General features: G+C 39.0%; 1 protein-coding gene across 12 annotated transcripts in view; it reads left to right on the top strand.

Moving 5' to 3' along the window:
- The window catches only part of RIMS1 (regulating synaptic membrane exocytosis 1), a 463,443-nt gene that overhangs the window by 54,239 nt on the left and 382,660 nt on the right, over window positions 1-26,544 (top strand). For 11 of the 12 annotated variants that reach the window (XM_082474132.1, XM_082474094.1, XM_082474131.1 and 8 more), the window contains exon 2: window positions 21,449-21,529. The exons of the other annotated variant lie outside the window; for it this stretch is intronic. In XM_082474132.1, coding sequence (XP_082330258.1) covers window positions 21,449-21,529 — 81 coding nt within the window. The remainder of the gene's footprint in view (window positions 1-21,448; window positions 21,530-26,544) is intronic. 12 annotated transcript variants of the gene reach the window in all.

Here is a 26,544-nt window from a genome sequence, read left to right as displayed (position 1 = left end):
CATGAGTCATGGCAGAAAGCCCTGACTCGGGGACATATGTTTATACCCACAATGGACACTTGGACCAACTCTAGAGCTTTGGACACAGCATAGTGAAGTGGGGGAAAGCATGGCCTCTGGAGTAACATTAGCTGGATTTGAATCCTACTTTGGTATCAGTGTCATCTTGGCATGCTACATAGCTTTCTAAGACTCACTTTCCCCCTATGTAAATTAGAGACAAGAAAGATGCTGTGAAGATGATTTTTCATGCACTTAACAAAGTGCTTGACATGTAACACATGTGCAAAATGTGTTTCATAATTATTACTAGTAATATTCCATGGGTCATTCACGGATGTAGATGGGAGAAGGTAGGGTAGGAGGGACGGGCGGTGCTGGCCTGAGGGAAGGTGGGAAAGAACACTGCAGGCTAAGGTGACCTGGGAACTCCTCCGGGCGCTCAGAGCAGGGATGCCCTGGGGACGTGTAGAGATGCTAGAATGTTGACCTTGCCGAGTCATGTCCACTTATGTTTTTAGTCTTTATGCATTAAAAGAGTCTAAGTTTACTCATCAAACCTATAAATAGAGTGAGGGCATAGCTGATTCAGGCCTGCAAAGCCTGAAAGAGGCAGGGGGTAATTAGCAGGACCCTGAGTACACCCATCATCTGGTCCCTGGTGATTTGACAAGTGCATTTCAAACTGTGCTGAGGACATTTTTGTAGTATGATAATTGGTCCCTCTAAGTGCTTATGGGTGTATTTTTATAACTTTCAATGAAATATCTTAATGCAGATTCAGGGTGCATATGGAATAGGAATGGAAGAACAGACATGACTTGCAAACGTGATGTCAGTATCCTTTATTAGGATGTCAGCTTCCTTGGGAATGTCACCTCCTAGATCCTGGGTCTGGGCATAGAGAATTAACAAGAGAGGCCCTTTAAGTCATGTAGTATGATTTCTTCTTTTTGCTCCAAAGGTCAGGAGGAAAACAGAGTGAGACAGAACAACTCTATGCTCTATTTTCCAGGTATCATTAAATATATTGTTGTAGGCAACCCCCCAGGTGTTTGCTACACACTGCAATGAGCTTTGGAATCACACTACCTCAAATAACATTCCAGATTTGTCTCTTGTTTCAAGGGTAAATTAGCCACTCTAAGCTTCAGTGTTCTCATCTGAAAAATGAAGATACTAAGTATTCTCTCCTCATGGAGATAAAGGAAGAATGAAATGAGGCAGGCAAACTCATAACCTCCATAATTGTTAGACTAAAGTAACTCAGATGGCTATGAATTGTCAAGTCACCCTGTGGTCTTATACACAATGGTTAATTATAATGTATCCATTGAATGGTTAAGGAATTAGTAACTGGAACTTTCCTACACTGCTGGCAGGAATGTAAAATGGCATAGCCACTTCGGAGAACAGTGTAGCAGTTTCCCCCAAAATTAACATACACTTGCCATATAATCTGCCAATTCCACTCCTAGGTGTATCCGTAGGAGAAATGAAGAAATAAACCTTCACAAAGATCTATCCTCAATATTCATAGCAGTTTTATTCATATAAGCAAAACCTGGGCACAATAAGATGACCATCAACTGGTGAGTGAATAGGTAAGCTGTGCTACACCCATAATATACGGAATACTGCTCAGCTCTGCAAAGGTCTACAAGGGACCCAAATAGTGATGCGTGGAACAGCACAGTGGATCTCAGAAACCTTACGCTGAATGAAAGAAGCCAGACAAAAAGATTACAAATTGGATAATTCTAGAAAGGGCAAAACTATAGAGATAAAAAAGACATCAGTGGTTGTCATGGGGTAGAGTGGGGGCAGAGGGGAGAACAGGGGAGGAGACGGACCACAGGATACAGGAGAGAACTTTTGGGGTGATAGAAGTTTTCCATATTTTGACTGTGGTGGTTGGTAGAAGGCTGTATACATTTGGCAAAGCATATATAACCTTAAACTTTAAATGAGTGAATTTTATTGTATGTAGGCTACATCTCAATTTTGAAAAGTTAAGGAAGCAGTTATCATGGAAACCTCTGAGGAGGGAGAACATCACATACTAGCCATGAATTTGCAACCCAGAAAATCATTCTAGAAAGGAGAAACCAAGAGCTTGGATATTAGACATTCAGCCTCCCTGACAGTGGAGACTTGTACATTTGAGTCTCTAATTAGGATCTGGTGATAACGAATTAAGTCAAAATGTGAATTCAAAAACAGCAACTTCTTAGAAAATCTGCAGTTGCAAGTTTATTAGAATAATTATAGAAGTCCCTTCCAAAATTTGTGTATGAGAACTATAAATTGTCCAAGAGTTTCAAGCCTTATTTTGAAAAATAACTTGCTATTTAAGCTTTCTTCCAAAAATATTTTTCTTCTACTAAGAGAGAGCTTCTACCTTTAAAGCCAGTTTTAAAGTGCTATAGGCTAATGCATTCTATCCAAAGTGATGAAATAACAAAAACTCCCTCATTAAAAAAACAGAAGGAAGGGCTTCCCTGGTGGCGCAGTGGTTAAGAATCCATCTGCCAATGCAGGGGACGTGGGTTCGAGCCCTGGTCCGGGAAGATCCCACATGCTGTGGAGCAACTAAGCCCGTGCGCCGCAACTACTGAGCCTGCGCTCTAGAGCCCGCGAGCCACAACTACTGAAGCCTTCGCACCCTAGAGCCGTGCTCTGCAACAAGAGAAGCCACCACAATGAGAAGCCCACACACAGTAATGAAGACCCAATGCAGCCAAAAATAAATAAATTAATTAAAAAAAAAAAAACAGAAGGAAGAAAACTCAAAAGAAAGAATGCCTGAAACATGCCTTTTTTGCATACTTGTTTTCCATGTTTACATATTTTATTGGACTGCCTTTACCAAGAAAGCCAGACATCTAAGACAAGATAATATTTAAAGTGTGAAATCATAATGTAAGTAGCTGTAATACTTGGCATTTAAATTCGTTCTTAAAATCAGCATGCAAGATTCAAATATATTGTTGGTTAGTTGACTGGGAAGGTTGGAAAACATGAGCAATCAAAAGAAGCATACATGAAGATTAGGACGCTGTTTTTGTACTCTGTTCCCTAGCCTGATCTTTGATGGGTTGTTTAGATCGTGTTTCCTTTAGTGGATCGATAACATGATAAGTGCAGACTTTTTTCCTTATTTTTTTTTTTTCCAATCTAGGTCCTACTTTAGCTTCAGATTGGTTAGCTCCTTGTTGCAGGAGGTTGTTTGTTTGTTTGTTTGTTTCCTTGGTCTCAGAACCACCTGGCACTGACCTCACAACCCTATTAGTGATGCCATTAGTAAAAATGATGACGTGTATTCAACTACATTCTCACGTACAACAATTGTGGAGTGCCTCTGTTTCCAATGTGATATCTCAACTGGGGTTAAAGAATGCATTTTCAAGACAATACTGTACAATTTGATAATGCTTGAGTGTCTTCAATGCAACTTAGACACAGCACTTCATTTGCTACTGCTAAGAGCACTCAGATAGGGTCCAGAAATGTCGTTATGCTCACTGTATCCGACAATAAGGAGACACAGAAAGTTGTTCACCTTACATTTTCTGGTCAGTAAGTGGCCAGCATGCCTAGAACTCAGTTCTTCTGACTCCTTGCCCTGCTGCCCTACCATACTGCCTTTCTAAGATAACCTTCTTGCTCCCTCATATAATAAAAATTGGGCAGCTGGATTCGGGTGGGCAGTTGTGTTTTTCCAACCAGGTCTTGTGGGGTGAGAGCTGATGGAGGCCCACATGGCAGTTCTGTCAGGCCCACGCCTGACCCTGACTTGTACGGAGTCATGACGATGCACCGTGTCACGTGCTATTACATGGAGCTGATGGGAAACCTTCGTGGGCTATTTATAAAACTCCAGGAAAAGCGTTGTGACCCTACCAGTTTTCTGTCCCTTGTCTTCCAGAATGCTCTAATTCTGTCCTTGGAGTGAATGTACTAAAGTTTCAGTATAGCAACCATCCACACTGAAAAAAGTTCCAGCGGATTTATTCATGTATTCAACAAATATGTCTTGAGCACCTACTCATCATGTGCCAGGCAATTTTCTAGGCACTAGAGATACGACAATGAGTAAAATGAGCAAAGTCCTGACCTTCATGGAGATTTTGATTATTCTCATGGATGTTATTATGAATTAGCTTCAGCTAAAATCAGGACATTTTTGAGGACCTCGGGAAACCATATTGAATGAGTGATAAGTGGTTGCCTGGGAGGTGGGGCCCTATCCTCAGAGAATAGGCCTATGGGTGGTCTCTACCAGGAAACACCCCAACACCTGGGTATCGTAAGAACGTGCCAGGCAGAGGTTGGACCTACCGGAACTGGGAGGGGAGTTTATCTGGAAACTGTGTACGTGGGTATCTCCCATGGGAGCTGGTGGTCGTACTGGAGGAAAGGAGAAACCAGCCATAAAACCCTCAGGACCTGAGCACTTACCTCTCAAATGTCTATGGGATGGCTGGAGTGTCACAGCCAGTGATGCTTCTGCATGTTGTCTGGATGGAAGTGACCTAGGCTGGGCTTCGCAAGGGGCTGGCTTTAGGCTCCAGATTTTCTCCACATGTCTCAGGCTTGTCTCATCGTAATGGTGTTCAAGAGGGTGGACCCCCGTGTTTGGATGCACAGGAACATTTCAAGCCCTTTTTAACACAGCTTGCCAATCCACCAACATTGTGTTGGCCAAAGCAAGTCACATGGCCATGTCCAAAACCAAGGGACAGGAGGTACACCTTGCCATGATGCTGAAGCAAGTGGCATAGCTAAACCCATAAAAGGAAGTGCAGAAGGGCTATGGGAGTGAGAGAGGGAACAATAATTTAATCAGTCACAGAGGAGAAGAGAATTTTCAGGGTAAAGAAGTGAATCCACTGATGTAAAATTGTCTATGAAAGCATGAGAACATTCTGACTTATTTCTCATTATTTTTTCCATTATTTCATACCCCCCCCATTATCACTGTTCTTTTCCCTTTCAAAATCAGTTTATTTCCTTAATAATAAAAAAGAAAACATAAAAAAGCATTCTCTTAGAATAAAGGTACATCAAAATAGCTTCACATAGTGACTGCCAGCTGACTCTTCTGGATTCTCAAACCACTTAGAGCTGAGTTTTCAGTAGGAAGAAAGCAAAGCAAATGCACCTGCTCTTCTACTGAGATGGTTGAGTTGCAACGGCTCTAATAAAAACAAAAGAATTCCAACTCTGAGACCATCTCATGCTTCTCCTCTACCAAACAGACTGGAGTTATAAGATTGCTCTGTTTACAGTATGGCCTTTAGAGTCTTAAACTATGTATGTCTATAGAAGAGATAGCAAAAGAGGTTTGGAATATAGTGATGGCTAACTTTCACTTATTTATATAACTTTAAAGTAATAGGAATCGATGTGATTTTCATGACTTTTTTTATTTTTCAGTATTTTTCTAATAAAAAAATATGTTTTATACTTTTGGTATAAGATGTTGCTCTTAGAAATTTCAGCTAATGCTCAGAATTACTTAGAAAAGAAATGTCATTTGCCTTTTCATAAGGCATACGATATAAGACATATTTTCAGTTTTACATAAAATGTAGACTGAGTCTCTCAAAACACCAATTTTGGATTTTTTTTCTACCCATAAATGCTTGTACAAGTCTTAAGTAATATTTTGTGTGAAATACTGGAGGCAAATTTACCTTTTAAATAATTTAGATATAATGTATGACAGGTAATGTCTTAAACATGGTTTTAAAACCATGGTGCCACATTTGTCCTTTTCCTGAACTCTATTTTAAAAGCTCCTTTAAGTTCTTCAAATATATGTAATAATTCATCTTGATGAAAAATATTCCTACACAAAAAAGGGATTTCTTAGCTTTAACTAAATTTATATTTATCATTCTGGTTCTGACAAGGTATAAAGGAATAAATTGTTTGCTTTGAAAAAGTGTATTAATTGTTTGACTTCCATAGTTGTTTGTTGGAATTATTGTTTTCCAAAGCAAATTAAATTATACTGTACTTACATGAAAGATGACATATCCTTAAATTATGAGACTTTTGCCTTCTTTCTTTGAGCTCTCAGTTATTTTTATCGTTCATTTTTTACATTTTTATTAGATGTAAATTACATAGAATGAAATGTACAGATCTGAAGTATTCAGTTTGATGAATAATGACATTTATATACACCTGTGTCACAACTTCTCAAAACAACATACATTCCTATTACTGCACACACCCCACCCAGAGGCAACTTCTTTCTTGTTCTTGTCACCTAATTTTACCTCTTCTTGAACTTCTAAAAATTGAATCATACAGTAAGAAATCTTATGTCTGGCTTCTTTGCTCAACAAAATATTTCTGAGATTCATTCATACTGTTGAACACACTGATAGTACATTCCTTGTATGAATATACCAAAATTCCTGTTGATAAATTCTTCAATTGATGGGTTGTTTCTAGTTTCATGCTATGAATATTCTTGTACAAGTCATTTTGCAGACATATATTGTCATTTCTCTTGAGTAAACACCTAGGAATAGATCTCATAGAATAGGTTGCTTTTTTATTGATTTATAAGAATATACGTTCTGGATACGAGCTCTGTATATGTACATATACTTAGTTTATAAGATATATAATGTAAATATTTTCTCTCGGTCTATGACTTGCTTATTTATTATTTTAATAGTGTATTTTGGGGAGCAAAATTTTTAATATTAATGAAGTCAAATATTAAAATTTTTATCATTGGTGAAGGATCAGTAATTTTTAATTACTTAGTGTCAAAACCTATAATATTATTTCCAAAGTAAGAGTGTCATTTTGAGTTACAGAGCAATAAAATTATGGATAATTTAAATACACAAAGACAATCTTGCCAATGTCATATCTTTGGGGTTAATGTACTACTTAATTCTATACATAAGAGAAAAACTAGAAAATTTTTCAATAAGATAATTGTGGTTTTAGAGAAAATGTCTCATTGTACTTCGAAATTTCTCTACAGGTAAAATAAGATATACAGTTAACTTGCCTGAAAAATAAATCTATAAAATGTATGTATGAGCAATAAAAATGTTGAGTTTGTAATATTTCCTCTCTTCTTTAGGGTGACAGATATTCTTTACCTACTTCAATGATTACGTTTTTATTCCCCACATATCTTACTTAGGAATTGCAAAGAAGTACGTTGGGATTTCTACGCCTTTTAATTTTTATTTATTTATTTATTTTTAACATCTTTATTAGAGTATAATTGCTTTACAATGATGTGTTAGTTTCTGCTTTATAACAAAGTGAATCAGCTATACATATACATATATCCCCGTATCTCCTCCCTTTTGCATCTCCCTCCCACCGTCCCTATCCCACTCCTCTAGGTGGTCACAAAGCACTGAGCTGATTTCCCTGTGCTATGAGGCTGCTTCCCACTAGCTATCTATTTTACATTTGGTAGTATATATAAGTCCATGCCACTCTCTCACTTGGTCCCAGCTTACCCTTCCCCATCCCCGTGTGCTCAAGTCCATTCTCTACATCTGTCTATGCCTTTTTAGTTATTTCTCTTAAAGTTTACATAAGTATATTGATTACTACCTGTTTAAAAAACCAACCAACCAACATACAAAAGCTTTAGGCTTTGCCCAAAAATTGCTAGTTTAGGTCAAAATCTGTCCCTTTAATGAGTTGATATTGGATGCTTAATCATGAAAGAATTTATTACATAACTTCTGGTGTCATCTCTCTGTGAAATTAATATATAAGAATAGAGAAAAATGTGTACTCTAAAACCATGTTGTCTTACTTGGAAGATGAACTTTCACCCAGGGAAGCTAATCACTTGCCAATCTCTGGACCCAAACTTCAGCTCTGTAGGCCTTGGCTGGGACCCAAAGAATTTGTCTCTTTAAAAATTTTCCCTACTGAGGTTAAGTGCAGTGTTTGCTATTCTGTGTTATCATCTGGAATAACCAAGCATTGATTCTATCCCTTGTAGAATGCTTATTTCTCATGTTGCAATCACTAAGTGTCACTTCATCACCTCCAAAACTGGACACTATTCCTTGGAAAATGCTACATATTATGCATCTGTTTTCAGAGAACAATGCATTTTGAAGATTCTGAAAATTTATGCAATAAGAAATCCTGCTCAACCTGTTTAACTTAATGTTTCCCTAATTTATTTGACCAGGAAACCATTTCCTTTCTGTGTGGTAACACTTAATTCCTAGGGAAAGTTTCCCTGAACCAAGAAATTCTTTCTGAAATGCTAATTTTGTATAACATGTCAGCTTTAGTGAGATGTCATCATCATCATAATTATGATTTTATATGTATTATACATATTACATTTATATATTATATATATATTAGATGCCAGTTATGCTCTTTAAGGCATATTGGAGTTTTCAAATTTAAGAAAAATTGAAATTTTAATTTTTCCTGTAAGAGATGAAGTGTTAACCTTTTTCTTTCTCTGATTCTTTTTTTTGCTTTTCTCAAAAAGATTGCAACATAAAACATTAGTAATACAGAAATTGAAACTTATAAGCAAAAAAAAAAAAAAAAAAATGAGGTTATAAACATGCTTACCATGCCAACAGAGTTGTTATGATAAGCTTTAAGTTCCTTGTAACCCTGACCAAAAGCAATTATGGTAGGTATTTGTAAAAAACAAGAAATGACATTTTTCTTGGTGCTAAATTTTGGAAAAACACCAAGAATGTGGGATGAATGTAAACTTTGATAGAAAGGACTTAAAATGATGTAACAGACACTGACCTCACCAATATTTCACAGTAAAGGCAGACACCAGCTTCATACAGCTATGTCTTGTATCGACCTGTCATAAAAGCTGAGGGTAGTTCAGAAAAAGCCCTTTTATGAGGGACTATAAGAGGTCTTGTGGTTTAGCTCCATGTTAAGGACAGGACTGCATCCAGTGCAGCAACTGAATGGCTCATTCCTCAGCAGTTTCCAAATGCCTGTCTGGATATATTAGAATCACTCAGGGAAGCTACTCTCTTGCCAATCCCTGGACCCAAACTTCAGCTCTGTAGGCCTGTGCTGGGACCCAAAGTATTTGTCTCTTTAAAAACCTCTTTAGTGATGTATGACCAGGTTTTGGAAGCCACACATTGATCATTTCCCCTGAAGCTCACTTCTGTCAGTTGCCCTTTTTTATAGGACCTGGTTATTAGAGGGAGTTACAAAATTTGAGTTTGCATTCCTTCCTGTGGATGTAGAGTGAAAATAATGCACAACAAAGGGAGCCAACTTTTGAGAGAGTTGTTCACAAAAACGAGTGCAGCTAGAGTGGGTGGGTCCCTGGAGCTCATGCCTCAGGCGACTTCATTGAGGGGCTGATGAGAAAGAAACGAAGAGATTGAATTCATGGAGAGACGGTGTTTTTAAGAGGCAGCGAACTTGACCCACACGACTTTTCAAGGGCTGAGTTAGGACTCATGTGTGGGAGCTAATAGGGGCGGATTGCAGTAAACATTTAAAAAAGAGTATTCCAAGAGTCAGAAATCTTTAACAATAGAGTTAGCTCTCTCAAGGCTAGTGAGTTCTCTGTGGCTTTAGGTTTGCCTACAGTGGAAGTGTGAGAGCTATAGAGGAAATTAGTGACTTGGGTGAAGAATTTCAGTCTTAGAGTTTGAGAACGTCTAATGTTTTTCTTGACCCATGGATTTGTAAATAAGAGGTGTATTCCAAGGGAGCTCCAGTGGTGAGTAGCTGGGACTCTGGAAGTGGTGGCTGAAAAGCTAGGTGAACATTACTTATATGTAATAATGGAATTGAAATTATTTTGTGACCTTGGAGAACACTAAGTGACATGACAGTATATGTATACATTAAAAGTATAATAGACTACAGTTTTATTCTTCAAAATAAGTATACTTTATATTACATTTAACGTTTTGCAGGGGGAGAAGCAGCCTCCATTGCATTGTGAATCCGGATTCCTGCACTTAATCTCGTTTTTACTTCATGTGAAGATGATATTTTATTTAATAAAAATTTTTAACGAGAGGAGGAATTTAAGCAATTTCAAAGAATTAAAATGGTATACTAATAGAGCTCAGCTGTAGAATGAATACTATTGCAACTTACACATGACAGGGTTTTGTAAATGCTACCCCAGGTGGTCATTTAACCTGCCCACCACATGGAGTTGTTGTGAGGATCACACGCGTTCATTCATATAAGGAGCTTAAAAGAGTACATGCAATAAATGCTCAATAAATGTAAGTAGTTATTATTATTACTACCGTTATTGATGAAGAGGCTGACTAGCTTTCAGGTTGTGATGTAGCATTGGGCACAGTGCATGGCACAGAGCTTGTGTCCTGTAAGTGTTTGTTCGTTGATTGCAAAGATGTCATGATCATCAGAGCGTCCCTGCCAGGTCTATGGAACACGCTTCCATGTCGTGTCCTACTTCCAAAGCACGCATTTCCTGAATGTCTTCCCAGTGCTTAGGCTGCAGCTATTAAACACAATTTCTCAGCCCTACATAAGGACCAATTTTTCTAGAAGATATTGCTGAAGGATAAATGAGAGTCCTTAGCCTGGAAGGCTTCCTAGAGTTCAGTGCATTTGAGTTGAATTTAGAAAGAACTAAAAATCAATGGAGAGGGAAAAGGAGGCATATCACTTTCAGTAAGAAATGTGGCATATGGAATGGAGACGAAAGTGGCAAAATGATGTTCCAGAATATTGAGATAGAGGTACTTGAGAAACAGGCTCTGTTAGGAATTAAGAGGAAGAGATTAGTGAATGAAGGCGTGGGAATGAGGGACCCCGGAAGTAGACGGCGGTGTGTGTATTTGATGTGGTCGGGATGGGAAGCCCTCTGTAGAATCTGTGAGCAGGAACAAATGGCACGTGAGGAAGACTGAATCAAGCAATAAGGCCAAGTTAAAGGGGAATAGTAACACTCTCCCGCTCAGGTAAGTGAAAAGGGTCTTTGTTAATTATTTCATTCAAGAGACAAAATGACTTCGGAAGTAGTAGACATAAATAAGAACGGGCAATTTCTAGACCTGCTTCAAAGGAATGGTCAGAGGACTTGATGCTTCATTGGCCATTAGGGAAAGTAAGCGGTCATAGGGCACCAAGATTGCAGATGTCAGTAATGGGAATATTTAGCTGACGACCAGGTAGACTTTGGGAGGTGTTTCAGTCTAATAGGAGGGGGAATATTGAATTTAGTATTTTAGTCTGTTCTGGCTCAGTTGTTAGAAAGGTTTTTAGGTACGTACAGATTTCAGACCTGATGGATAGTGGGAAGTGAAGTCTGGAAATGACAATTCAGGAAGCATCAGCCCATTTGAAGCCACAATAATGACAGTCCTATCAAGTCAAAAGGGCTTGGAGAATGTTCACCCTTATCAGTGAGGAATCAAAAGTCCTAATCACTGGATTATCTTTCCAAATCTCATACATTTCATATTTTTTCTAAATATCTGTTCATATTTTTTTCAGTTTGGATGAAAGGGAGGAAAAAGTAATTTCCAATATTTTTTTTATTTTCTCACTCTAAATGCCAAAAATGTTTAGAGCAAAAAGCAATCATATTCAGGTATTAAAGTTCCTGTTGACATGCTCAAGTGATTTGGTGTCATCCTTTTGTCATATTTTAAGTAAAAGAAGCATCACGGCCTCTTGACAAAATAAAGACACATTCATTTACCGCAGAAAAGGAATACTGCATATTTCTTATATAGAATTTTCATGTTTATAATAGTTCATGGACAATACATTTTCATATCTGGTTGAGTCCAGTTTCTCTCTAACTTTCCAGGCAGGTGAATCAGTTGAGAGAGTAGTTATAATTAATTGAAAGCGATGCCTGAAATATTACATTAATGCCTTTCCAAGTTTCATATTCCCATTTTATTTTATCTGTTTAAAATCAACTTAAACCCCACCAAGGAACTATTATGGACCTCTTAGTAGGTATTTATTTAGCTACCCAGCTCCCCATGAGCAAGGAGAATGAATGCCTGTGGAGAAAAGGCGTACAAAGAACTACCGAAAAATCATTATTTAAAGAGCTATGGTTTGTGTTACAAATAAAAAGCAGAAAAATCATTAGCTGTAAAGAAGCTCTGGCAATAATCTTTACAAATACCATTCATCTCCCTTTACTACCAAATTGCATCCTTTACCCTGGATATTTAACTGTAGATAACCATGATCAGACAACTTTCTATTCTCCTAGGACCCTGAAATGTAGCAAGAGGATGTGAGGTGCCAAGAACTTGAACTATTCAATTACAGTCCTGTGCCTTGTGCTAAAACGTGAATGACAATGAAATAATTTATTTGCTCAAAACAAAGCACTTCACAGATAGCATGTGGTTTTTGAAATGACGAGTTGTGCTTCTAAGAAGAAATGGTGATATTGTACAAGCAAATGTGTAACTTGGGTAACAGCAAGTGCCATAGGTGACCTGTGACCAGATGACATGGCCAAAGGCATGTGGGACACCTAGCTCAGCTCCTGGCCCACTGTAGGCACTCAGAAATGTTAGGTCATATTACTCTCTGTCCTTTTCCTGTTCTGTTATTGCAGAGTTTTTATGTCTGACTAGGTTTCCATTTCTTGAAATTCATCTTGTTTTGCTGAATTGCTTTTTGGATTTAATGAAGACACTTTTCACTTACCTGACTCTCTGAGTGGTACTATTCTCATTTAACTTGGTGTTATTGCTGATCCAACAGTCTCTCTCACCTCAGGCATTCAAGCCGGTGGCTGTTTGTTTAGGTGGAGGGACCACCCTCTGCCAGGCTTGGGATGGAGCCAGCAGTTAGAGCAGTGGTCCCCAGTTGGGCTGTAAGGCACAGGAGTTGGCTGTGAGGGGTATTAGGGCCTATTTCTGAATGGAACTGAAGTACTAAAAGCTGTCAACAATTTCCCCTTTAAGATAACCTTATGTTTGTTCCAAGATTTTTCCTTGATACTATTATTGTCACTCACTTTTAGACCAATATGCTTTCTTTAGTGGAAAAAAAAATGGGTGGGGCTTTTTTTGTGTGCAAACCGGAGCCTGTGACATGGTGTTCCACAGAGAAGTGCCATCACAGGGGCAAGAGGTGCAAAACAGGCTGAATTTCCGGATTCAGATGATGCTTCCTCTCTTGCTAGAGAAAATCAGATATCATTGAGTTTTCTGATGTTCTCTCTTACTGCTGTGAACTGTCTGTCACTCCCAGTTGAGGTGATGGTGGTGGTTTTGCTTTTGCTTTTTTAACTCACTCTGAAGCTAAAGGACTAAGTCTTCTAAGCAGGCTTCAGATGTGTTTACCTAAATAGCTTGAGTAGACCTGGGTCGGTGGGAAAGAGAAGCAGATGGAGTTAGAAACACGGCAGAGTCTGCTCCTTCCAGATCTGTCCAGGCTGCTTCCTGCAGGACGGCTGGACCGTCAAGAAGAAGGGAAGAGAGGCCCCTCCAGGCTCCACTCAGCAAGTGAAGGAGGAAATGGCCAACGCATTCCTGCTTGTAAGATGTGGTAGCCCTTCTCACTAGTGAAAACATAAATGCTGTTGCCTCGCTGCTGGGAGATGGGCGCTTCTTCGAGCCTTCTTCCCAACCCTGGCATAAGTAGGAGTGAGAAGGGAGTTCTGAGCAGAAGTTTCTGCCTCTAGGAGAAGAGTTAAAAATAGGAGGAGAGGTGGAGAGACGATTTTCACTCTCCAAAAGCTTCTCAAAATGAATCTCATGGAACGTTATCCTGCAAGAATCTTTTCTGGAGGGAAATGGAGACAGCAGTTATGGTCCAATGAAAGGTGGCAATTTGGGAACAAATCCCCTACCTGTTTGATTGCCATCCCTCTCTGTCTTCCAGCAACTTTGCTTCCTCTCTAAATACCTACCCCCTCCCAGCCCCCGTGCCCCTCCTGTCTCCTCTGCCCCTCCCCCCATCCCTTTAGCTTCTCTCTTTCCCAGAGCAAATTCCCTCACCTAGAATTGTGCCCATAGATATAAAAATCCATCTTCCCTTCCTCACGCCTCTTTTCTCAACCCGCCTTTTGTCGACATTTGAGCAATTATCCTCACTCTCTATTTCCCCATCACCCTCTTTCCCCTCAACCATCCGCCTTCCCACTGGAGCTCCTCTCTCTTTACCCCTGGAGGGTTCAGGACGTGGCTCAGGCCTCTCCCTTATTGATGCCTCTGCTGCCTTGACCCTATGGTTGCTTCCTCCCTCTGGAAGTCCCATACTTCTCACTAGATAGAGGGTTTTTTTTCCCCCTCTATGGAATGCACAGAAGTCGTTCTCTCTTGCAGGTTTAGTGGAAGGTATTTTCTGGTAATCTTGATTTTTTGAAAGTTGTGTTGTATTTTGCAAGCAGCAGGTGACTGTTGGAGAATGCACACAGATTAGTAAGTAGGAAATTGTCAACAGGATGGCATGCGGGGGATGGTAGCAGATATAAATCCAAAGGTCTGGAGAAAGAAACCGATTGTGTTAACAGAGAATAACAGCTTGGGTAAAAAGAGGTTAATTGGCCATACTGCTGCCATATTGGAGGCAATATTAGGACCTTGTAGAACTAAGCCTATAAGCATTCCAGAGACATAAGAGGTGATAAACAGGCAGGTGTGAATAATCCAGAAGACCAAAGACTGGACCTCTTGCCTATGATTTTCCTTCTTATCAAAACTTTTAAAAATTTTATTGGAGTAGAGTTGCTTTACAATGTTGGGTTAGTTTCTGCTGTATAACAAAGTGAATCAGCTATACGTATCCATATATCCCCTCTTTTTTGGATTTCCTTCCCATTTAGGTCACCATCTTATCAGTCTTTGAAAAATTTGTTTTTCCAAACTTTAAAATCACCCATTAATCTCTGTAGTGAATCTGTATCTTGTAATCACCTTTATTTTAGAATCCTATACTTTTGTGTCTGGTTTGGTGAATAACTTCCTGGCCTGGTTAAGGGAGGTTTAACAGCCCTCACCACTCACTGTGAAAAATGGCCAGCTGGTTTCCCTTTTCTTATAATTAGGAACCTACCTTGCCTGTCCTCCATGTCTTTTTTAAAATAAAAGTCACTCTTACGTAGCTTCTGAGGGTTCCCTGAATGTACATCAGAGGTGGACCAGGCCCTGATGATCTGTGATTAGTACATCTGGCTTTTCAAAATACCAACATCCACTTTCCCCTTCTGGTATAGAATTTTCACTGTCTCATCTTCATCTTAGGGGTAACAGTCATCATACTGATTGGTTCACTGTTAAGTTGACATGAATATGCAATTTTTAAAATTCATTTTGTAAAATAACATTTTTCAGCTTTTCCTCTTTTAGTATTTGTAAATGGAGATGAGAAGATCACTTTTGATGACCTCCTTTGGAAAGATTTTTATCAATTGAATTATATGTCTTGCAAATGATCTTTTAAATCTTTTTTGCTTTCTTAATTCTTTTTCTTATATATACTGTTTTTCTCTATACCAGATGACATGCCTTGCATTTCACATTCCCACTGGTCTCAAGGTCACTCTACATTTCAATTTAGCCAAACTGACACCCTGCTGTCACCATTGTTCTCCTGATATATTTGGAGAATATGGTCTTGCAATAAATACTAGAATACTGTTTCAAGAACACTCAGTTATGTGAGGTTATTTGAATAGTTTCAATAATGTACCTATGTCATGAAATCAATGATATTGAAACATATCAGAGGATACTGGACTCTGTAACTTCATGATTGATTTTTATTAGTTTCCATTTATCTTTTAAGTATTAATGTCAGAAGGCTCCTTGGAATGATGGAAAGGACATTAGCTTTGGTCCCAAACAAACCTGGATACAAATCTTGACTTCTTAAAATATCAACATTTGCCAATTATCACTGGAAAAATAATTTAATCTCTTAGATCTGCAGTTTCCCCATCTGTCAAATGGGACAATCACATCTCCTTTGCAGGGCAGTGTGAAGATTAAATAAGATATTATCTAAATATCTGTGCACATTTTAGTACATAATAGATGACAGTAAACAGTTTTTCTTATTTTCCTACCCTGTTTAGAAAAATCAAAAGAAAAGGGGATTAATTTTCTCTCTTTGCTATTAAGGAATTACCTCATGTACAATTAATTATTTTAAAGTTTTATTTGATAAAATAGCAGTATATTAAATGTTAGATAGTGTCTCATTTGTTCAAAGCAATAATGTGACACTGAAGAGTCTTTTCCACTAAATAAATCATTTTTTTTTCTTGTTTGGAAAGAGAATGACCCTCAGTCAAACCATATAAAAACAAATTTAGTGGATTAATCAAATCATAAAATTTGCTGATCATGAATTAATTTATATTTTGCAGATATTTTATAGAAATATGCTGTAATCTTGCAAAAAAGCATTAATCTTGCAAAAAATCTCATTTACAAGAGATTTACCTAAATCTCTTGTAAGTCACTGTGTTTTAGCATGTTAGAGTACTAGCAGCTTTTTATCTTTTTATCTTATTCATTCATTTAACACATATGTAGTGAGTGACTATTACGTCCTGCCCTGTTCTAGGCTCTGGGCCTTTGTCATTGAAGCAAACAGAGATCCTTCCTCCTGAGCAGCTCCTATTTCAGCCTGGGTGGAGGCCAGGGAGGGGCACATGTCGTTAAGTAGTAGAGCAAGGTGAAGGGCACTGAAAGTCTGGTGGGGGCTGACTGTAGTCATAAGCAGGTAATCAGAGTAGGAACCACCAAACACTGATGTTTGAGCCAAGACTGCAGAGAGGTGAGGGGGTTAGTCTTACCCGTATCAGGGAGGAGCATTCCCAATGGAAACAATGGTTGGTGCAAAGGCCCTGAGCAAGACCAAGCCTGGTACATCTGAGGAAGACCAGCAAGAAGGCCACTGCAGCTGGGGTAGAGTGAATGGGGAGGGGAGTGCTGGGGAGGGGATGGTAGGAGAAGAACTCTGGGAGTTACAGGAGGCCAGATTACATTCTAAGGACTCTGGCATTTTTTGTAAGTAAACTGGGGCACTGCTGCAAGATTTTTTTTTTTAATTAATTAATTAATTAATTAATTAATTAATTTATTTATTTATTTATTTATGGCTGTGTTGGGTCTTCGTTTCTGTGCGAGGGCTTTCTCTAGTTGCGGCGAGCGGGGGCCACTCTTCATCGCGGTGCGCGGGCCTCTCACTGTCGCGGCCTCTCTTGTTGTGGAGCACAGGCTCCAGACGCGCAGGCTCAGTAGTTGTGGCTCATGGGCCCAGTTGCTCCGCGGCATGTGGGATCTTCCCAGACCAGGGCTCGAACCCGTGTCCCCTGCATTGGCAGGCAGATTCTCAACAACTGCACCACCAGGGAAGCCCCTGCTGCAAGATTTTGAGCAGTTATGATCTGATTTATCTTTCCAAAGGGTCTCTGCCAGGCAGCCAGGGATAAGTCTATTGTGGGAATCCAAGGAAAAGACCATACTGGCCCCAATAGGATGGCCATGGGGTACAGAGGAGGAATGGACAGACTGCACATTTTGGGAAAGGAGAACCGTTGTGATGGATTGGACACAGGTGTGAGAGAAACGAGGCTTTGAGTCTAAAGCTTTTGGCCTGAACAGCTAGAGAAACCTATTTACAATCAGCCAAGATGGTGATGGCCGTGAAGGGTCAGATGTGTGGGGCAGGGTGGATTCCAGTTGGAAATGCTGATTTTGAGAGGCCTGCTGGAAAGCCAAGCAAAAGTGTTGGGGAGACGGTTGGATGTCTGGAGTTAGAGAGGGTCAGGCTGGAGACAGGAATTTTGCAGATATTTGGGTCCTTTTGAGTAATGTCTTATGGAAGAGGAGTCCGGAGTGCTGAATGAGAGTTTTAGAAACAAATGGCTGGTTACAGAGCCCCTGAGGTCTCTTCTTGCCTGTTTTTCCTTGTTTCTGTGTTTTTGATCAGGGATCAGCAAATTAGAAGATTGTGTATTTGAAAAGTGTTTCATTCCCTCAAGCACACATACACTTCCCCCAGCACTGTTTATTGTCTCCATCAATGACAGGAGAAACCTGAGTAAAATCCCAAACCCAAAAGATTGAGAACAGAAATGCAAAGGTGGCATCATCTATGTGACAGCTCAGTCCCCAGTCACTAGACTCCTGACACTGTCATCAAGTTCAGTTGAGTTAAAATTTCATCAAATAGTGAGATTTTGTTTGTTTGTTTTTTAGTTTTTTGCAGGGAGGGGGAGGCAGAAGGGGGGCTGATGACTGCAGGCACCAAAATGGAAACTCAAAAGAGAGAAAGTAATTATGTAAATTGTGTTTTTCGAAGGCATTGAGAATTTTTCATTCACATACTCTTAAGTCTCCACAAGCACATTTCATTCCTGTCTGGGGGGAATGAAAGCGTTGCCACAGCCTCATCTGCGGGCTTGCGGCCGGGCAGGTTTCTCTGTGTGTACGTGCAGGGAAGAGTGGGCAGTTGGCAGCCGTTCAGCCTTGATTGCAGTCATTCATAAAACCCAGCCGCGCGGAGGGCGGAGTCAGGGGGAGCTTCCCTGAGATGCTTGCAGGATGCCTCATTTGCATAAATCCTCAGTGATGCTTTTGAGTGGTGAGGGATACTCACAAGCCCTTCCAAGACTGTGAAGAGTCCACGTCTGATAACCCCCTGAATAACTGAAGACGTTGCAGGAATAAGAGGTCACCACCTTGGACTCCTGGTCTCTCCCTCCATAACCATTCTGGGAAGTTGGCATTGTGGCCTGTCTGTGGCCTCCTTGAGTCTGGCTGAAGGAAGAAATCACACGTAAGGAAGACCCTTGATCACCGCAACCTGCTGACATATCACTCTTGTGTTTCTTAAAGTATGAGGGGTCCGTGTGTTATTATAATAAGTCTAATGCCTGGGAGAGAATGGAAACTGCTGGAGCTGAACAGTTTCCACATATTACAACCGGCAGCACCATTATGGTTTATCCCTCAAACCGCAATAGGCCAGACACAACAATCCAATGACAGCTTTAAAGAAATGCTAATCCACCCAGGCTGACAAAAATCTGAGGAGTGCATTGTATTATTTTATGTATCTTGTTCTGAGTGTAGGTTTTTTTTTTTTTCTTCTCTTTCTCTGGAAGCAATTTCAGCTAAAAGAAGTCAAATTAGAAGATGTAGGAATACATATTGCCATAGTTTAGAGCTCCCTCAAATTGCTTGAATAACTAGCAATCTGAATCAAACAGCTTTCTCCATGAAAACAGATTCAATAGCTGGCTACCTCACTCTAGACTTGAGGTTAGGATTATAGGTTAGTATGAAAAATATGTTTTTTTCTTGTTTTTTAAAAATAAAATATATTAATTTAAGTAAGTATATTTTAAATTAAGTACATTTAAATTCTAAGTATATTGTTTTTGAGTATTGATGTGTTTATTCTCATTATCCATTAAAACTTTAAAGTTCAGAAATGCAAGTTTTTACCTTGAAGATTCTGTAGCATGTGCAGACAGATGAAGTATGCCAGCTATTATAGTTTTAAAACAAAACCACTGAGTACTTGAGATTAGATGAGCATTTCCTTACATAGACATGGTCTTTCACACACACACACACACACACACACACACACACACACAAATGTATTTTGCTTAGAAACCTACCCTTCATGCTGGCTGACATTCCACATTTATTAGGAAAGAGTTACTTAAAAGCATATTGAAGGAAAACTCTAAGTGACAGATTTCTTTTTTTCCCAAAGCTTTGTCTAAATACCTGAATCTTTAGGGGAAGAAAAAAAAAGAAAAGAACTAAGACAGAGGTTGCATATGGTTTCTCATAGATATAATTCTTCAAAATTTTTTCCCAAGTTGGTGATATTTCCGATATTTTCACAAACCAGTGCATGTAGGTTCAACATACCGCGTGGGCTGTTTTTAGTTGAGTGGGAATTGCTAAAGATTTCCCAGTGCTATGAAATGTAACTTCCTGAGCACTGTACTGGTGTAAGTTATATTAACATTTCAGAGCTCAGAAACCCTGGGGTGTTACTTCTCCCTGGCAACTGCCTGCTTGAATGTTCTCTGAACCCTGCTGCCTGAGTGGCCTTCTCCTCCTTTGACTGGTGACCAGTCTATTAAGAGTTTAGCACTTGCACTAGACAAACACCATGTTTCTTTCCTTTGAGCCCAGGAGGGAAGGCTTTGAAATGGCCCCATTTTCTTTTCTTGTCACGTTACACATTGATTTCTAAGTCTCAGTTGATCTTGTTTGGAATGAGCTCTGTGTGTGTGTGTGTGTGTGTGTGTGTGTGTGTGTGTGTGTGTGTGTGTGTATGCACGTTTCCATGCATTGTGTCCACCATGTTTCCCTGTATCATTTCTTTCAGAAGTGGAGAATTTTGCTGTGCAGCTTTTAGCTCTGAGAAAGCAGTTTATCTGCCACTGCCTCACCACTGGTCCACTTCTGGAATAACATGACTGGCCTTAAATATCAGCAGGGTAGTCAAACCTCCAAGGGCAGTCAAAGCTGCCATGAATGTTAAGAACCAGGTTCATGGTTGAGAATGCTGTGTCCTAAGGGGCTTTTCCATGTAGCAAAGTCTGAGATGTAGGACCCCAGCTTTAAGATCAGGGCTTCCCTATTCAAAGCAAGGTTTGTTTTAAAGCTTTTGAGGTGAAGGAATATCTGAGCCATTCAAGGACAGCCTCAGAAGGGGATGTTTTCTTGTTTATGCCAATGAATCTCTCCAGCACTCTGTAAGCCCTGTTGACATGAGGCTAAAGGCATCTCCTCTTGCTGCCCTTTGGAGCTGTGATCCATCCTCTGCATTTATTTATTCTTTGATGGAGAACATAAGACACAAAGACATTTTCCTGTTTATTTTCACACTATGCAGGTATCTTCTCTATTTATTTTACACGCACACACATACATACACACACTTTATTTATGCACATTTCCTTCTGGCTCTTCCTCTTTCTTAGCTTGAAGGGATTTTGAACTTGGGGGATGTCTTGAAGGCTATCAGATCTCTTTTTTCATAAAGGGAAAGACCTGTGTGTGATAAAGGGTGTGAAAAAAGAGTCCGTGTCTTTTAGTAAAATAGCCAAAGCCACAGAAAGTCTTGCCCGTTTTAAACACAACAGCTGTTCCTATGTTTAAGCTTTCAGATGTCTTCATGCGGTGAGGCCAAAGCTTTCAGTAGCCTTGCTCCTATGGGGAAGGCTGCTGACGATCATTTTATTGGTACTAAAAGGGAAATCCAATACCGAGGCCAGCACAGACTTCATCTGGGTGTAACTGAGCTCTTGGAAGCCTGAGTTGAAGGTTTCCAACCCCCAGGGCTTTCCAGGGACTCCAGGTTAACATTAAGGGGTTTGCAAAGAGTTTCCCTTAGACTTGTTTTCAGTACCATGTTTAATTTCCAGATGTTTCTCCCCGTTTTATAATTAATAGTGCGTTGTGCTGTCTATCATGCGCCCCAGGTGTGTGGTCAGGGACATGGTGAAGCCTGCTGCCTGCAAAACCCCAAGAAATGTTGAACACCAGCCCCACCAGCCTTCACCGTGAGTATGGCATTGGTTTTATTGACTGAAAAATGTCGTCTCTTACACAGATCACTGGTTACAGATGTATTCATTTACACTGCATGCGGGTGTACAAACTGTGGCTCCTCTGGGGTCTCTGGGGGGTCAAAAGCTACTATTGAATTAGATAAAATGATCTGGAAACAGGAGCTCTGTGTATCAATCATCTTTATTAAGTGCTGTTTCTAATGTCGTATGGGAAGCATAAAGCTAATTAGAGGAAAGAGACATTTTTTAGGGCTCTAGGGTGTCAGAAATTCTATACATTTTGGATTTACAATGTATGTGGATTGGAGCCTAAGATTCTAGGAATATGGAGAAAAGGTACAGAAAGGGCTACTTTCCTTGTTGTGAATAAGGGAAGTACACAGGTAGTTCATGGCCAACCTCGCACTGGGTCATTTAAAGGTAAGGGATGGCCCATTGATTTTGTTTTTGTTATTGTAACCCTGAGTGTGGATACGTGAAGGGTTAAATGACCAACCTAAGGGAACTAGAGGAGAAAACAAATAAGTAAACTATGTTGAAAATGTGGATTTTGATGAGATGAAACTTGAAGAGCTTTAAAATTCTGCAGAGTAGCAAGATATATTCAATCTTTTGAAGAGAATTATGCTCCTGGTAAGAAAAATTAAACATTTCCTTAAAATATCTCAACAGTGACGATACTGTTAGAATAACCATGACAGACAAGTAGTTACTACCGGGGAAATGTCTCCTTCCAAGTTTTTTTGCAAAAGCCATTGAAGAAATGTGTCTTGAGCGTGATTTTCTATAGGTTTCTTTAGCTATCTGAGAATTATTTGAAATAAAACCAAAATAAAGTAAGAAGATTCTCAAAAGGCTATGAGAAGAAAAGTAAATTTTTGTAATTCTTTTGCTATGTCATTTTTATTCCCATTGGCAAAGACTGAAATTAAATACGACGTTTAAATGCTTATATTTTGTATGTTACATACAATCACAGATTCAATGTTATTTATGTTTTAGGATAAAAAATTTTGGTAAATAAATTTCAAGAGGCTCCATAGATGGGTTATAGATTTTATCTCAATAAGCATACTCGAATATTGTCTTCTACATTTAGTCAGTACTTTTCAAGGAATACAAATAATTTAGATTTAGCCACAGTAAAAATGATTTATAATTGCATTTTTTAAAGTTCTAAGTTGGAGGAAGTACTCTTAATGATGTTGCCATTTTCTTCTATACATGTTCTAGCTATAAAGCCTTTTTCCTGATGGTGGAACTTTGGTTGATAATTCATAAAAAATTTGATGATCCCCACTTTCCATCTTAGGTTCTAGGCATTAGAAAACATTTTACTTATATTAGGATTCAAGCAACTTTGGGGAAAGTTCTTTGAGGAATTAAAGTTGATTTTAAGATGTGTTGTATTCCACATATTAAGCTTCCATTTTAATTGGTCCCACTTATTCCAATGTCCACTTAAAACTGGAATTATTAGATGCGAAACAGCTGTTGGCATCCTTGCCAACGAGACTTTCGATAATTTTTTTCTTACTTTGTTTCTGCTGTCCGTGGACTTGCAGTTGTGGATATCTGTTGTAACTTGCCATGCACCTAGTGGGACTTTCCTGGTGACCCCTCTGAATAGAGTGGGTGAGAAGAAGCAGCTGTCATCTTGTTGGATCCTCTTTTCTGACAATCCCTTCACTCACCCTGTTTTTGTTTTTAATTATGATGATGCACTGATGGATTTTAATTAGTCATATTTGCACTGTGTGTGTGTGTTTATATAAAATATGTATTACTTACTTTGGCAGAAGTAGGGATAATGGAATACGAATGGGATATGGACACAGCTGAAGACAAACAAGTCAATTAATAGACTATTGCAACAGTCCAGAGAAGGTCTTGACCTACAGGAGTAGCAGAGGGTGTGGGAGGGAAACATTTCAAGAGCTTAGTAAGAAGGCAAACAGGCAGTGCTTAGTTGTCAATTGAATATGGTTTGTAAGGAAAGAGTTTATGGGGGCTGTCATTTCAATGGTTTGGTTGATTGAGGACCGCCAGCTGAGATGGGGAGATAAAAAAGCAAATCAGGCCTATGGGTAGCTGGGCAGCGAGGAGTTCAGATTGTGACATGATGATTTTGGGCACCCGTGCATTACCTAAGGGTACCTGTCCAAGAAAAAGTTGGGTACATGTACCTGAAGCACTCAGTTAGCTGGGGAACTAGATGACATTTCCAAAGGGTACAGAGTTGGAAAAAATAACAGAGCGCCTGGGTAAAACCAATGCTTAAGGAGTAGGTAAAAGAAGAAGCTCCCCTGGCTCAGCTGAGAAATAATGGTCAAAGAAGCAGGAGAAACCACGGTGATAGAAGGACTCAGGAGGGATGCCCAACAGTAGCAAATGCCACAGAAAATCAATAATTTAAGAGATAAAAAAAATGTGCATTGGATTTGGCCACAGAGGGGTCATTGGTGGCATTTGCCAGAGCAGTTTTAGCATATAAGTGGGTGGAAATACTCTATTTCTATAGGTGTGATGAGAAAATGAGAAGTCAGGAGAAGGAGATGTTGGTTATGCATAGTGAGTAGGAAAACAGAGATAGATTACTAGTGGGTGCATAGGGAGTAAGGTGACTGTACTCGGGTCACTTGTACCTTCTATTTTGCAAGTCTAGGTTGATGGCTGCACATGTCAGTATACTTTATATTTTGATAACTGTGTGTGTAAACTCTCTGAAGATTCTTTTTTCAGTTATTAAAATGTCACATATTTTAAACATGCTGCCTAAGTTGTCATCACTTAATCAAAGTAATAAATATACTAAAAACATTAGTGGAGTTCAATAAATTAAGTTTGATGGCTGCTATTCCTCAGGTATAAGATGCATAGATAAAGCAGTTCCTTCTCAAGTTGGGGGCAGCATTACGTAATCCGATCAATGGCATCACTACATGATATCTGCAACACTAGAAGTATGTTTAAAAAAGAGAAAATGATTCAATCTCTTTGGGGTTGACGGGGTCAGAGAAGGACTTTCAGAGCCTGCGACGGTTCATATGAATTTTGAAGGATGAGTGGTTGAATAGGAAGCAGTTTTAGAATACGGTCTCCAGAAGGAGGAAACAGTTGCCTGGAGGCCCCAAAGCATCAGCTTGCGGGGGATGATTTACAACATGTACTCATTGCTGGAGCCTGTGAGTGTCCACGTGTGCGTATCTGTGTGTTGTCTGCTTGTGTGGGTGAGAGTGCGTGTGTGATGGATGGTGAGTGTGGGTGTGGTGAGTGGGAGAGAAAGAAATAAAGGATTCAGAAGGTGCAACACCGCATCTCTGAAGAAGAGGACACTGGTCTAACTTGGAGGACATAAGCTACATGTTGGGTCTTGTCTTTGGTTTTATTTTTAATACAATATTTGAAAGTTGACATAACATTATGGGGTTTTTTGAGTTTTTCAAAGTGATCATGGATTTTAAAAGTCTGAGAAACGTTTGTCTACTCATCAATTCCAGCCATGGATGGAAGCAGGTCTAAGCAGGAGAGGTAAGGGGTAGGGCAGATTTGAGAATGTTTACCGGGTGGTGTAATTAGGGTACAGTGATTCATTAGCTGTGAAAATACAGCAAAGTGAAGAGGAGATAACTCACTTTATCTCAAGAGATTGAGTGGATGTGATCATGTCAGGAAGAGAGTTAATTTAGGCACTAAAACTAGTTTAGATTTAGCATTAGATGTATGTATTAGTGTCCAAAGATATCTCTGACTGAAATATCCAAAGACAGTTGGCTGTTCATACCTCAAACTCAAGAGAGGCTTAGATGAGTTATACTAATTTGTGAACAATTACTTTATAATAAAACCATTAACATAAATGAAATACCACGGAGAACTATACTAGATATTTTGTAATAACCTATAAGGGAAAAGAATTTGAATATATATATATATTATATATATATATATCTGAATCACTGCCATAAGCCTGAAACTACTACAACATTGTAAATCAAGTCTACTCCAATAAAAAATAAAATTAAGAAAACATATTTAATAGAAAATAGTTTATGATAGATTTAATTTAATTTCAAAGTTGTTTTACAGAGCTTAAAAAGTATGTCTTCTATAAGACTAACTTTATGTCTCCAGAAAGTGAATTTTAGAAATAACTTCATTATTAAAATATTTTAAGATTAAAAATAAAAGAAATAGCACAAGGAGAAGGTGTCAGTTTGAAGGAAAGAATGGAAGGGGCAGGATAGATAACAGCACAGGACTTAGACAAAGAGAAGAGGAATTAAGTAAATTATACAAAATCAGACAAGAACAAACTTGTCTCAGTTTTTCTGGAACTTTCCATGTTTTACTGCTGAAAGTCTCATGTCCTGGGAACCCTCCTCAGTCCTGGGAAAACTGGGATGGCGGGTCACATTAGAACTGCTAAAGTTGGAATGTGAAAATAGAAATCTAGAAAAAGAGTATATAGCCAAGGAAAAACTATGTTTAGACAAACAATGTTTACATTCCTGTGGACGGTGACATGATCAGGAATAAGTCGAATCCAGAGAGGTACATAGATCGTATTTCAGTTCAGTCTTTTTTGGTTTTCCTTTGTTTTTGTCAGTAATTGACTGCTTTTCAAAATTAAGAAAAAATTAATATGCCATACATACAGTTCACTTTTTCAAAGTGTAAAAGTTACTAGCTTTTACAAAATTGTGCAACTATCACCACTATGTAATTTCAGAATATTTTGATCACTCCAAAAAGAAACCTAATATCCACTAGCATTATTCCCTATTCCCCTCAAAACCCAGCTTCTAGAAACCACTAACCTACTTTCTGTCTCTATGGATTTGCCTATTCTGGACGTTTAATATAAACTGAATCATATAATACGTGATTATTTATGTCTGTTTTTCATCATTTAGCATACTATTTTCAAGATTCATCCATGTTACAGCAAGTATCAGTACTTCATTCCTTTTATTGCCAAATAGTATTCCATTGTATGTATATAC

The sequence above is a fragment of the Balaenoptera physalus genome (assembly GCF_965194825.1).
Source record: "Balaenoptera physalus genome assembly, chromosome: 9".
Taxonomy (NCBI): Eukaryota; Metazoa; Chordata; class Mammalia; order Artiodactyla; family Balaenopteridae; genus Balaenoptera; species Balaenoptera physalus.
This window is presented reverse-complemented; position numbering and strand designations above follow the sequence as displayed.